Below are 14,156 nucleotides of genomic sequence, written 5' to 3'. Positions count from 1 at the left end.
CTAACTTTTGTTATATTGCCGCCATTCTAAAAAAAATATATTTACAACCTTTCCTAAAAATAGAGATGATAGTATAAAGAACCATCAAAGAAGCAAAAAATAAAAATAAAAACAAATAATAGAAAGTAAAATAAAATAAAATAAAGTAGTAGCTGATAGCGGGTAGCTTGTAGCGTTTTATTAAACGTTATAGAAGTAGCTTTTGGATTTGGAGCGTTTTGTTTAAACTAAACGCTAGAAGCTTGTAGTGCCAAACAACGCTTTCTGTTCAAAACGGAACGTTTTGTCAAATGCTAGAAGCTAGAAGCTCTCAAACGCTCCTAAACGCTCCGTGCCGAACAGGTCGTAGATGTTTAAACGCCCTGGTGTGGGTAATAGAAAGCAGTTCATGAAATTTGAGATCTAAAAATTTAAATCAATCGGCAATGTTGACAATTTACATAAAATTTAAGTGGATGAAGTAAATGTTGCCGTGGAGAAATGAATTCCGTAATTAATTTTTTGAGAACTGTTTCCATTATTAATTAAAGCAAGTTTTTTATTTTACTTGTCCAATTTCTCTTTCTTGTATGTCGACAGAAGCTTCCAGCCACAAAAAACTTTTTGATTCACTTACAAACCACATTTGGTATACACATTTATACGATTATATTAATCCACAAATGAGAGGACGAAATTGAGACCCCGTGGATTATTGATTGTCACAGTATGCTTTTGAAAGCTTGCATTATGATCATACTGATTTAATGATAGAAATATTTTATTTCTATAAACTCTTATAGTGTTTCAATAACAATACTTGTAAGAAAAAACTTCTCAAAAACTCCTGTATCCGACAACAGAAACAATCCGAGCAGGTTTCGGGAGCATTACAAGATTTAAAAACCAATGTAAGTGGTTCAGATTCCAACAATTTATGAATCATGGTTCCGGTTCCAAACAATTTCGATAAGCACTGCCATGCTCACGCATAGATGGAATGTAGGCCACCGGTCCCTATGTTCAAATTATTTTTATGGGAAATTAAATTGCTATAAATATAAACATTTAGTAGGAGGCTATTTAACCTTTCTTTGATTTCTATATATTTTTATTTATAGTGTTTATTAATGCTATAAATATAACCTAATTTTACATTAACTATTCATCTCATTTGCTATTGCTAGCATTTTTTTGCATCGAAGTTGAAAACCAAAAAGTAATTTCAAATCTCCATCCATGTTGTGTCATATCAACATAACATATGAAACACGATTTATTTGGACATTTTTATTGTTTAATTATTTGATGTGCATGTATAATGACGGGCAGTCTTTTTCCGAGAATTACATCTAACAATTTTTAACTCTGTGAAATTAAACCAGGCTTCCTTAAATGGCGCTATCACATAGCGCTACAGGAGAACTTAAACAATTTGTGGTCGATGAAGGCCATGGAGTGAAAGGTGTATCAGAGCTAAAGCTCAAAACTTTACCTGAATTGTTCATTCAACCTGTTGAGAGACGGCTGGATGTGAGCAAAGTGTTGCCAAATGAGTTGATCCCCGTCATCGACTTGTCAAATTATGAAGATCCAGAAGTAATGAAATCAATATGTTATGCTGCTGAGAAGTGGGGATTCTTTCAAATTGTTAACCATGGTTTGCCTCAAGATATAATTGACGGTATCAAAGATGCAACACATAAGTTTTTCGAGTTGTCAACTGAAGAAAAAAAGAAATACTTGTCCCGAAATACTCCTTCCAAAAATGTAAGATTCCTTACGAGTTTCAATCCCGATGTGGACAAAGCTTATGAGTGGAAAGATCACCTAAGTTGTTTCTATGTTTCTGATGAAGAAGCCTTGCAATATTGGCCCACTATTTGCAAGTAAGTCGTACCATCTTTTCAAATCCATCTTACAATTTATTAAACAAGAAACACATTGTTGTTTTCCGTTGAAGTATCACTTCCACTAATTATCTTTGTTCTTGTCTAGGCATGAAGTTCTTGAATACCTAAAATCGTGTGAATCTGTTATCAAGAAACTATTAGAAGTGCTAATTAAGGGATTGGGCATACCAAAGCTTAACGAAACAAACGAACCATTTCTTATGGGTTCAAAACGAATAAACCTAAACTACTATCCCGTATGTCCCAACCCTGAGCTCTCAATTGGTGCAAGTGGTCATTCAGATGTTTCAACGTTAACAGTGCTTCTTCAAGACCACATCGGGGGACTTTATGTTAAAAAGCTTGATAGTGATAAGTGGGTCCATGTCGCTCCTGTTAAGGATTCGTTGACCATCAACATTGGTGATGCTCTTCAAATCATGAGCAATGGTCGATATAAGAGTGTAGAGCATAAAGTGGTTGCTAACGGGCATGATAACCGGATTTCAGTGCCGATCTTTGTGAACCCTAGGCCGAGTGATGTCATTGGCCCATTGCCGGAAGTGATCAACAGTGTAGAAAACACTTTATACAAGCATTTTGTATACTCGGATTATGTGAAGCATTTTTTTAGGAAATCAACAAACGGGAAGGATACTATTGATTTTGCTAAGAAGTAAGATCTTATTCTTAATGTATTCGTAATAGTATTTGTTTAGGAGTATATCATAAAGATCATAAAGACTTTTGCTAAGATATAATTCTACTTTATGTATCCCTGGTAGTATTTGTTTAGGAAATCAACAATGTTTGCATGGATCTTTATGCATGAACACTAAGGATGGCCATGATTACAAATTTTCTATTATTTAATATATATATATATATATATATATATATATATATATATATATATATATATATATTAGGTGTGAGATCCCGTGTACTACACGAGTTTATTAAAAATAAAAAGTTTAATATAAATATGTAAAAATTAAACATTTTATAAAGTAATTGAAAAAAGAAAAAAAATCAATAAGTTTGTAACATTTATGTGAATTTATTCTCAAATTAATAAAATAATAACCTTACATTAATAGTTAGAGAACCTTCCATATATATAATCGTAAATTCTGAAAATTTAATGTAAAAATGAAAAACTTCAAACAAGTGGAAAATAAGAAAATAAAAGAAAACAAAAAAGACCATGTGCCAAAATGAAGGGAATATATATATATATATATATATATATATATATATATATATATATATATATATATATATATATTATTTTGTTTTTGCCATGTCTTCTACCGAAGCAGCTTTCTCATCTTAGGCTGTTGTTGTATAAAGCTCTTGAAAACTACGTGTGAAACCATGAGAAATAAAAGCATCTACTAAGAAATGGGATAACGAATTCCGAAAGAAATTTGATATTTGAAAATTTTAAATTTAGTATTATATGAGATTCTCCTTTATTTTATTTACGACCTGTCTATATCCCTTTACGGTCTGCTCCCGAGTTCATTAAAGGAAAGAAAAGAAAAGAAAGGAAGAACAAGGAGAAAGGGAACGGAAATGATAAAGTATTCCGTGCTCCCGAGTTCGAAAGAAAGAAAAATAAAGTATTCATTTTAGGTGCTCCCGAGTTGAAAGGAAAATAAAAGAAAATAAAAAAAAAGACAATTATACCCTTCATGTTATTGAGTAAATATTAAGTGTTTACAACCCCACATCCCCACATCCATTCTAACCCCCTCCCCCCACCCCCCAAAAATAACCAACTCTCCCTTCCTCCCCGTCTACTTAAAACATTAACAAAACAATTTTTTTAAAAAAGGAAAATCGCATGTTATTCAATTGTTTTCAAGATGCGAAACGAAAACCACAAACAACTTAAAAAAAACCAAAATCATAAATGCATAAGATCAATCCAGTAATAATCACCCAAGGTTATTCAATTACGTGCACCCATCATATCTTTGAGGACACCCATCCGTATCTGAAGGGGACAACTGAATAATATCCTAGCTTTTGCTTGATTTGCTGCCAAAAAATTTAGAGCCCTCGGTAATTCATGGGGTTCCAAACCCACCAACTCCAATTCTCTATAAATTTCTTCCCCTGTATACTCCCGAGGATAAGCTCTATCAAATATTATATTACCCTCCCTGATAGCACCAGCCACATTATCAACCGATTTCATTATCTTTGAGTTAAAATCTTCTTCTTCTTCTTCTTCTTCTTTTTCTTCTTCTTCTTCAAATTTCCTCTTTTTACTCTTACACTTCTTTGCACCTGAAGACTGCCCTTGTGAAAACGGAGTTGGAATAACACCCTCAATATCATCATCAAGATCAACATATTCGTTCTCCAAATGAATTTCATTGTTAGCTAACAAGTCATCAACTTCTTTAATTGTTTCAACTTGAATTTTTTTCATTTTTATTTAATCGGGCATTTCTTTCTTTCGCTGTTTCAGCATGTGCACCAGATGCCCTATCCCTTGCAAATAATACCAACATATCATCGAAGTTTGCAATCTTTTTTGTCCTTAACGATGCAGCCTCAGGTTTTGACTGTTTAACAACACAAAAATAATTAATATTGCAAACAATAACATAAAATATTAAAAAAATAACATAGACATAAAAGGAACACTTACTTTTATTAAATTATCCCATACTTCTTCCTCCGGTTCTGTTAGTTGAGTAGACGAATTCCAAGAGAACCCGCTCAATGAAATTCCCCTAAACAAATCGTACCATTGCGGAAAATGTTTTTTTAAGGTTTTGTAGCGATTCTTCAAATGACTTTTGGTAATATCCATTTGATGCTCTGTTTTCAACTCCTCAACCATTTGAGCATATGCAGTTGGTGTGAAACTACCATTCACCCTGTTGCCTATCTCTTGTTGTTTAATCATCGCTTTGATGTACACATAATCCATTATATCTGACCATTTAACTTGTTCCTTTTCACTACCACTAGCTTCCTGTTTGCTCATGATGAATTTGCACACAGGAATAAAAATTAAAGAATCATACATTGTTAGACCACAATATGAAGCATAATACTAATGAAAAATATGAAGGGTAAATAACATAATTAATCTCAAAAACCAATCCTCAATACAATGTGAAATTGAAAACAAAATGTATCAATATGAAACTAGTTTTACATATTAATTTAATTGTTTGAATGTGTCAAATAATTTGCCCATATTTCATTTGCAATTGAATTCCTTAGTTGCTCTGCCATTCTATTACCCTCATCTGTTTCTGTTGAATTACGACGATCTTGCTCTTGTGGTCCGTTTAAGATCTCCTGCATCACCTCATCTTCAAGATTTATGTCATGGTATTCATCTAATAGAAAGTTGTGTAGAATACAACATGCCAAAAATATGGCAGATTGTGTTTTACAAGAGTAAAATGGTTCCGTTGTACTTCGAATGATAGGAAACCTTCTTTTAAGGACACCAAAAGCTCGCTCAATGGCGTTACGTAAGGAAGCATGACGAAGATTAAACAACTCTTTAGAATTCTGTGGAGCACACATGGAGTACTCTTTTAAATAATATCTAACACCTCTATATGGCGCCATTAGTTTACTCGTATGAAGCAAACCCCCATCTACTAAACAATATCTACTTATAAAGAGCTTAATCAATATTATTGAAAAATATTAGATATTGAAATTACATTGGTTTAATAAATTACCTGATGGAATTAGTAGTTTATCATCTCTAGTAAATGCGTTCTTTATTATTCTCGAGTTTGCAGTACCCTCCCAACCCGTTAATACATACGTAAACTTCAAATCAAATGTACAAGCAGCTAATACGTTTATTGTCGGGTATCCCTTACGACCACGGTATCTAGGGGCATCTCTATTAGGCACATGGACACGAACATGTGTTCCATCTATTGCCCCTATACAATCCTTGAAAAAAGGATAAAATCTCCTACTTTCTTGAATTTCTCTCGGGACAACATCACCTTTAGGTTATTGAATATAAAGACCTTCTATTGCTATAATGGATCGTAATACTCTATGGAAGCACCTACTCGTTGTTGATCTAGAGCGACGATACATCCACGAGGTAAACCGAGTTCGCAAATCATTACTTACAATATGCAAAAATCCAGCAACGTGCTCCTCAACGGACATGCGTTGCGTACGTCGTAGACCACCTACAGTTTGTAAGATTTCACACAATCTCCTAAAAGCGTTTTCACTCATACGAATAAGGTCACGACATTGACCACTCTCTAAAAGATTGTGTAGCAACTCTTCCCGTACAACTTGTCTTTTTAAAATAACTTTTCTAGTGGGTAACCTAACCCGCTTTATGTTGGCCATATTACGTTGTGTAATAAAAGTCAACAACAAGCAAATCAAGTTAACGACTTGCAATTGTCGGGATCTTAAAGCATGAGCAGGGTTGAGTACCGGAGTATCCATAAGGACTATATATGAACTAATCCCTTTTTCTGATACATGATCAAATAGTTTGAGTTAAATTTAAACAACATTGATAAACAACAATATTTTACTTTTTTTTATAAGGACTATATATGAACTATATACATTTGTTAATTATCAAACAATATTTTACTTTTTTTGATACATGATCAAATAGTTTGAGTTAAACTTAAACAACATTGATAAACAACAATATTTTACTTTTTTTTATAAGGACTATATATGAACTATATACATTTGTTAATTATCAAACAATATTTTACTTTTTCTAATACATGATCAAATAGTTTGAGTTAAATTTAAACAACATTAATAAACAACAATATTTTACTTTTTTTATAAGGACTATATATGAACTATATATATTTGTTAATTATCAAACAATATTTTACCTTTTCTAATACATGATCAAATAGTTTAGCTATTAATTATCAAACATAATATCATTCTTGAAACTGAAAAAAAATTTGAATGTAATCCAAGTAAGCCTACAGTTGATTTATGGATTGTTGCATAGACATCCTTCATAGACTTGAGCAGGGGCAAAACAGTCATTCTGATTTATAGATTACCATTTGAGTGTACAAACACACACTATCAAACCAAGAACAAGCTAAAGAGTTGATTTATAGATTATTGCATAGACATCCTTCATAGATTTAAGTAGGGGCAAAACAGTCATTCTGATTTATAGATTAACATTTGAGTGTACAAACTCACACTATCAATTGTTATGCTTAATGTTTATGTTTTCGGTCATTCTGATTTATAACACAAATCCAAATCATCCACTTCTAGTTTCATGGTTAAACTTGAAGCTGTTTTTTTTATCGAATTATCTCCAAATAGATTTCAAGACACCCACACAATTAAGGGCTGAAATATGACTTAAAATTCGTATGAAGATCAAGTTCTGTAACAACACAGAGTAACAAAAAAACTGAGTAACAAAACAGAGTAACAAAAAAAGGCAGAAGTCGATAAGCATAGAGCAACAACACGGAGTACCAGTTTGTAACAGAGAAAATAACAAAAAAAAAAGAATGAACACATTTCGTACCAGTTTGTAACAGAGAAGGCAGAAGGCGATCAAGAACGTAGAACATAAGACAGGGAACGTATCCTTTTATTATTGGGTTAAGGGTATTTTGGTCATAATGCAACTTTTTATCTTCCATGTGTTTCTTTCTCTCCAATTCCTCCCATTTTGGGAGGAACGTTTGGAACGATACAAATCTACTCAAATCCGTTCTCTTCTTCTCTTCTCTTCTAAAAAAAAACTATGGAGCACCAAACTTCTCTGTTTTCCTTCCAAATCCTCTGACTTCCGTTCTCGTCTTTCGTTAAGTGATACTCAGGAGCAGGGTGTTAAAGATTTACAAAAACCTCCCGATTTTGGTTGTATTAGCAAAGGCCATGCACAAGTTATATATATATATATATATATATATATATATATATACATAAGCTTAGGTTATTTTGTTTTTACTAACTATTGTGTGTCAGAATGACACAGATCTGGACCACCGAATGAATAGAATCAACAATCATGATCTGATGGTCTATAATATTACAATAGGGTGGCATGTATCATATAATCACACAAATTTCAGCAAACGGGTATTTTGGTCAATTAATTTATCTTAAAAAAGGAAATTTTTGGAATTTAAGGGATCATTAATTCCCTTATTTTTAAAAAAATCTGAATTTTTTAAATTAATTCTAATTAAATTTTAATATTATTTTTAATAATGATCGATTTTATTCTGTCAGAATGACAAAAAGTCAACAATAAACTAGTAAATATATTTGCGGTTTTATTCTTGCAGAATATTATTTCATTCAAGATACTTTTTATATTAAACATGTTTAAAGAATTATACAACATATTATCAAGAATAACATTTTCTAAAGAATACGGATTTTATTCTTTAAGAATCACTATTTACATTCATCCGTAAAGAAAAAGACCATAAACAATTATTACAATCATTCTAAGGATTACATTTTTTCTTAAAGATTAAAACTAAAAATGGTTAAAAAAGAAAAAAACATCAAAATCTAACAAAAACACTACTCTATTCCGAAAGAATATTATTGTTAAGAAACAATTTATAAATTCTGACAGAATACATCCTGTTAGAATACAATATCGTTCTCCATGTTTTCTTCATTTTCCACATTAATGGCAACCTCTTCAAAACCTAAATTCACAAGGAAAACATAATCAACTTTTAAATATTAAAACATTTAGTGCATTAAATAGAATAAAACAATAAATTCTAATAGAATGTGATATACATTTAAATAAAATATAACTATAATTTCTACAAACCAACATTAACAAGCATCCCTAAAGTTACAATGTATATTATTCTGAAAGAATGTAATGTTTCATTATTTAGGATGTCATTCTATAAGAATCGAGACCAATAACAACAATGGAAACCAATTTTATTCTGACAGAATTGGTTACGATAATTCACTGCTTAAGTTAACAAGGAATTCAAGATTCTATTCTGACAAAATTAGAATTCGATATTCCATTCTAGTAGAATGATCGACATTAAGATGCATTAAAAAAACCTAACAATCTAAATAGAAAAAAGGACTATGAAATTGAAATAGTAGGATACATAGAATGCATAAACATATATACTTATCTGTTGGTTAAAAAATTGATGATTGTGTTCCAAAATCAAAATAAAAAAGTAATTGGCTGTAAAATCTATTTTCAGGATTAAGGTAACCAGTTTCTGTTGGATCAGTGTCTAAGTCCATAACTATATTTGGTATGTACTTGACCCGATTGGCATGGTCCATTTGGTTGCATGGCATCATGCATTTGGATAGACTAAAATGAGAGAAATAACACTTAAGGTTTATTAATATATTATAAGTTCTAATATATTAATAAGATTATTTAATTAGTATTGATCAAGAATTAATTTGGAATTAATTAAGTGATCAAAAGGAGACTAATTAAATATATGGGTTGATTGTGTAAATCATCCATACTTGTTTAGTGGGCTAATGCTCCATGGATTATCAAGTTGGGCTAAAACCCATAGGATGCTCCATGGATGCCCCATGGTGTTTTTGTACCCATGGATCATGGAAATGAAAGGCCATGACAATTAGGGTTTACATGGTGTAACCCTAATTGTGACACACTATATAAGCATCTTATTCTTCCCAAAAATCGGACACTATGAAGGAATGGTGAGGGCTAGCCGATTTCATGAAGTGTCTCATTTCTCTCAAGTTATTCTAAGTGTATTTGGTGTTGTGTGAACCATTTGAGGTGTCACACTTGAGGCACTAGGCTCTTGAGCTCCATGGAATCAAGCTACAACAAGAGATATGTAATTCTACTAGATTATATATTACATGTACCTTATATTATGCTAGTTAGAACAATACCTTGGAAAATTGATATTTGCATGTATAATAGAGAAAACATAGATCCAAGGTATTTAGGGTTGCATGTACACTTAGGAGTGTTAGAATGCTCAAAACCCTTCAGTGGTATCAGAGCCTAGGCTTGTTTTCTTGTTATGTTTGCAAAATTGGCTGAAAAATCGAAGTTTGTTGCTGTCTGCTCAGCAGACGCGCCGAGTCCATGAAGGGACTCGACGAGTCCAAGGATAAACTCATCCAACTCGCCGAGTTGGACCCCCAGACAACATATCTTCGACTGTTTTGGCTGGAATTGGACTAGGAACATTAACCTAAGCTGTTTTTCAACTTATAAACCTGTTTTTGATGTGGTAATGTTCATGCTAATCCAATTTCAAAGATAATTGTCAATAGATTCATGTTTTGTATTAGTTTAATGGTTAGGCTAATTACATGAAAAGGTTTGATTGAATTATCTTGTTCTTATGAGTTGCTTAGATTAATAGAAAAGTTATGTGAAATTGTTGTTTTCAATCCAAATTAATCTAAGAGTTGGTTCTAAAATGTGTTTTTGTAACTTGTCCTCAAGTTATATGAAAAGTCACATATAAGATTCATAAAACTCATAAATATTTCCATAGGTTATGAATAAAGAAAATTCATATTCTTTTAATAGTTTAAAGTCTTCCATAACTTGTCCTCAAGTTATGGAACTGAAAGAGTTTTTTGAATTAAAACTACTTTAAACCCATAAGTTATGGAATTGAATAGTTTTGAATAGTTTCAAAACTTGCCCTCAAGCTTTGGAATTTGTAAAGTTTTCCCTTATGAATACTTTAATTCCAAGTTAAGCCCTTAGAATTTTAAAAAGTTAAAATTCAACCCTTATACTTTATAGTATTATAAGTTAATAATACATATATGTATAAGAGCAAGTCAGTGTTACCATTAGTAGGCCTCATTCACGAAGCCGGTCTATAAGGGGGGGGGGGGTATAAGGTTACTTCCTATAAAATGGCAGTTTAATGGGTGTCCACTCTCACCCACCGCTTCCTTGACTGGTGGAGGGTCGTTAGCCGAACGGGTAGGACAAGGACTAGAATTCTCCCTTCATTAAAAGTATTAATGATAAATACTAAGTAACTAAACTTTTATAAATTCACAATCTTAGTTACTTAGGAAAATGTGAATTTGGTGCTAACCCATGATTACACTTTGCACTTTGCTTAAGACGTTAGTGGAGCGCGTGTGGGTAACTGGCACACTAACCTGGATTTAACAAGGTAGGCAAAGGGTAACTTAATGTTTATCATAGTATCGGTGGAGCGCGTGTGGTTAACCGACGCATCGATTGAGGGGTAAATATTAAGGGTACCAAGTATATTTGCATGGTTATTCACACCTTGTTTTTTGATCCTCGACATCCCAGTCACAAAATTTGAGAGGGCATAATCGAGATTGAAACATGCCATTGAACAGTTCAATGAATCTCAAAAGATCTAGGAGTTTCAAATCCAAGTAAAACCTAATTAAATTATTTCGTTTTCATGGTGGAAATTGGTGAATCGTCATTCGCCTACCCTCAAATATTTTATAACTTGGATTACGGCATCCCTCTTCCAAGTTATAAAAGTATTGTGTTGGGTCTTAGCCTTAATATTTCATATTGGGTGTTATATTAAGGACTTTAGATTAACTATCTTGAATATCTCTCAAAAGATGTCTAGTTTAGACATCTATGATCTTCCCAAATCTCTTGGAACTTCACTTCCTCCACCTCCTCCAATTATTCTCCCTAACCCACAAGTTCAAGGTCACTCAAGCCCTATTGGCAAGCAAGGTCTATGTGTGATTGCATCTTGGAGATGAAGTCACATATTGACAAGCCGGGAGAGTTGGGTGTCAAAGTCTTAAGAAATTTGAATGTTCAATCACTTTCTAAGTCACATAGTGAGTTTCCTTGGGACTACTATGAAACAGACTGTGACATGACCCTTAATGATCTTATCTATTTCCTAGGTGCTGCTGAATCGGTAATGATTTGGAGCACTGGTAAAGCAAATTTGATTAGAAGATCAACTTCCCAAACTTCAATGTAAATTGACAATGGTAACATTGAAAATCCAGAAAAGCTTTCTCTTCCCAATGGAAAGGGATCGGCCATAGTCAACTTGGTTGACCAAATGGTAAAGAGAAAGGCTAAGTCTGAGACAGTCTCGTGTACCATTCCCAAAAGGTCCATATGCTTATATTGCCAAAGGAAGGGGCATTGGTTGCAAAGCTACCCTATTACCTGAAAGATCATAAGGTTGGTCAAAAAGTTTGACTCTACTTCAGGTAAGTCCACTATCTAACTCTATTAAGTTCCTATTTGGAGATTCTTATTACTTGATGTGATTGGGTCACATGTTGAAGTTTTAAGAATCAAAGAAAGGAGAGGAAACTTAAAGAAGAGTGATCGGATTCTGATCACGAAGATGGATTTCGATCGCATAGTTTGGTGATCAGAATTTTTGAGCTACTGCTTAAGAGTTGTGATAGATTGCTTAGGAATAAATAACAACATAGTTTTCATATGCATCTGCATTGTAAGGATAAGTTTTTCCGCAAGTTTTAAAATAAAAGAAAAGTTTTGATTTTATTTATTTTAAGTATCCTTACAATGGCACTTGTGAAAAATTGTTGTTTATATGATTCCATTGATAGCAACATTGGAAAATGAATTTGATTATGTCGTTTGTGGTAGTGTCATAATTTTCCAAATAAGGAAAGATTCTCATCAACCAAGTTTCAGTTGGATAGAAACTTGGAATCATTCAAGTTGTATAGTATGGTGAATGAGAATTTTCATCTTTGGAAAATTAGGATTAATACCTTGTTCACATGTATATGTGAGTTAAGTGAAGGACTAAGGGATCGAGTACACATTCGTGTGCACTGGTCAAGTCCACCACAAAAGATCGATAAGGCTATTCGTCATGATTTACTAAAGTTTAGTAAATATGATTATACTTACAAGTTTAAGTATAATTCTGAAGCATTGGAAAAGTTTCGATGTGTGGCAGAACGAATGAGAAGAATCAAACTAGGCAGAAAGATAAAAGTTTCTCAAATCTGAAAAGAAGGGAGAGTACTTTAGTATCATGTTTTGTGATCATCTTAATGATTAAAGAACCATATCACAATTGGTCTTCTAAGGACATCTTAGTGCATTCTTATGGCTAAGAAGAGGAGTCATGAATTGTTGAAATGATTAAATCAAGAAGATGAGTCATACTTCATTCCAAAACAAGTCTTAGAGTCATACTCCAAGATTGTAACTCGAGTGACACATCTTAAAGAAGGTTTATAACAATTGTCAAATGTAAGAGTAAAATGTTTTCTACTCTTGTACATTTGAAATCGGTAAGTTGTGATGTTTTGGATAAAACAAAGACCACCTAAGGCCAATTGTGTGAAGTGTTTGTCTTGATAAAGAATCCGCACTATCTCTTGAATATTTGGCAAGATAGTCTTATATGTCAAGAGGACAGTGGGAGTCTTAAAGATCCTGAAAGGATTTCAAGACCTAATCAAGAATAAAAACCTGTAGTTTGACACTAGCACACGACGTGAGGTTTATAACCTATCGTGTTGACATATTTCTATTTCTGTGCCCATTCCAGTTAAAGTTGGCTTTGCATATGAGTTCTGAGAGTTCTCAATTGGTTGCATAACAATTTGGAAGCAATGGCAGGCCCTTGTGTTGCCAGGTGGCAAGAAATTAAGATTGAGTTCGGTCCATATGAGTTTAATTTTGTCATTATCCTTGTCTTGTGATTATGGTTTTGACAAATTCACATGGATAAGAACACATACACCATAAAATCTAAGTGTCATAAGGTTTCTCTCCGATTCATGAAAATGATGGTGAGGAAACGCTTTCACTAAGTACATTTTAGGTAGATAGCAATTGTGATATTTGCATTCTCAAAGTCGTTAGTGGAGCGTGTGTGGTTAACCGGCACACTAACATGGACTTGTGAGAAATGGAAAAGGTCTAAACAATTGGGACTATGATTACGGCACCCCTTTTCATAGTTCTGAAATTGTTTAGACACACATGTGTGCTATCTGAGGAAAGGTGTATGATTTTGATAAAGTTTTATCAAAGTATATCGTATCAGAAATCTGAACTTTGGTAAGAAAGTCAATAAAGTATTGATTTCTAGAATTCCAGCTTATTTCTAAGTACATGTCAAAGGTAGTGGGAGCATAAGTGTTATGCTAATAATCATCATGTTAGTGGGAGCATGATAATTATGATAAGTGTTGCAAGTTAGCAATGTTAATTATAGAAAACAAAAGGTTTCAATTGGGAAAAAGTTGTTTTTCTATAATTAAGGGAGAGGAAATTAT

At 32.8% G+C, this 14,156-nt stretch overlaps 1 protein-coding gene and 1 pseudogene across 1 annotated transcript; one reads left to right on the top strand and one right to left on the bottom strand.

Moving 5' to 3' along the window:
• The first annotated feature begins 666 nt into the window (after positions 1-666).
• LOC145166604 (feruloyl CoA ortho-hydroxylase F6H1-3-like) lies at positions 667-2,744 on the top strand. Its single transcript, XM_079085626.1, has 3 exons — positions 667-890; positions 1,365-1,868; positions 1,978-2,744. Exons 2-3 carry the CDS (start codon positions 1,375-1,377, stop codon positions 2,549-2,551), a joined length of 1,068 nt encoding a protein of 355 aa, XP_078941752.1. The 5' UTR covers positions 667-890; positions 1,365-1,374; the 3' UTR covers positions 2,552-2,744.
• Positions 2,745-3,828: 1,084 nt separating this feature from the next.
• On the bottom strand, positions 3,829-4,878 carry LOC145109317 (uncharacterized; annotated as a pseudogene).
• Positions 4,879-14,156: the final 9,278 nt, after the last annotated feature.

This window comes from Lactuca virosa, chromosome 1 (assembly GCF_052849685.1).
Source record: "Lactuca virosa cultivar CGN04683 chromosome 1, Lactuca_virosa_CGN04683_v6, whole genome shotgun sequence".
Classification (NCBI taxonomy): domain Eukaryota; kingdom Viridiplantae; phylum Streptophyta; class Magnoliopsida; order Asterales; family Asteraceae; genus Lactuca; species Lactuca virosa.
Note: the sequence above shows the minus strand (reverse complement) of the source record. Positions and strands in the feature narration are given on the sequence as shown.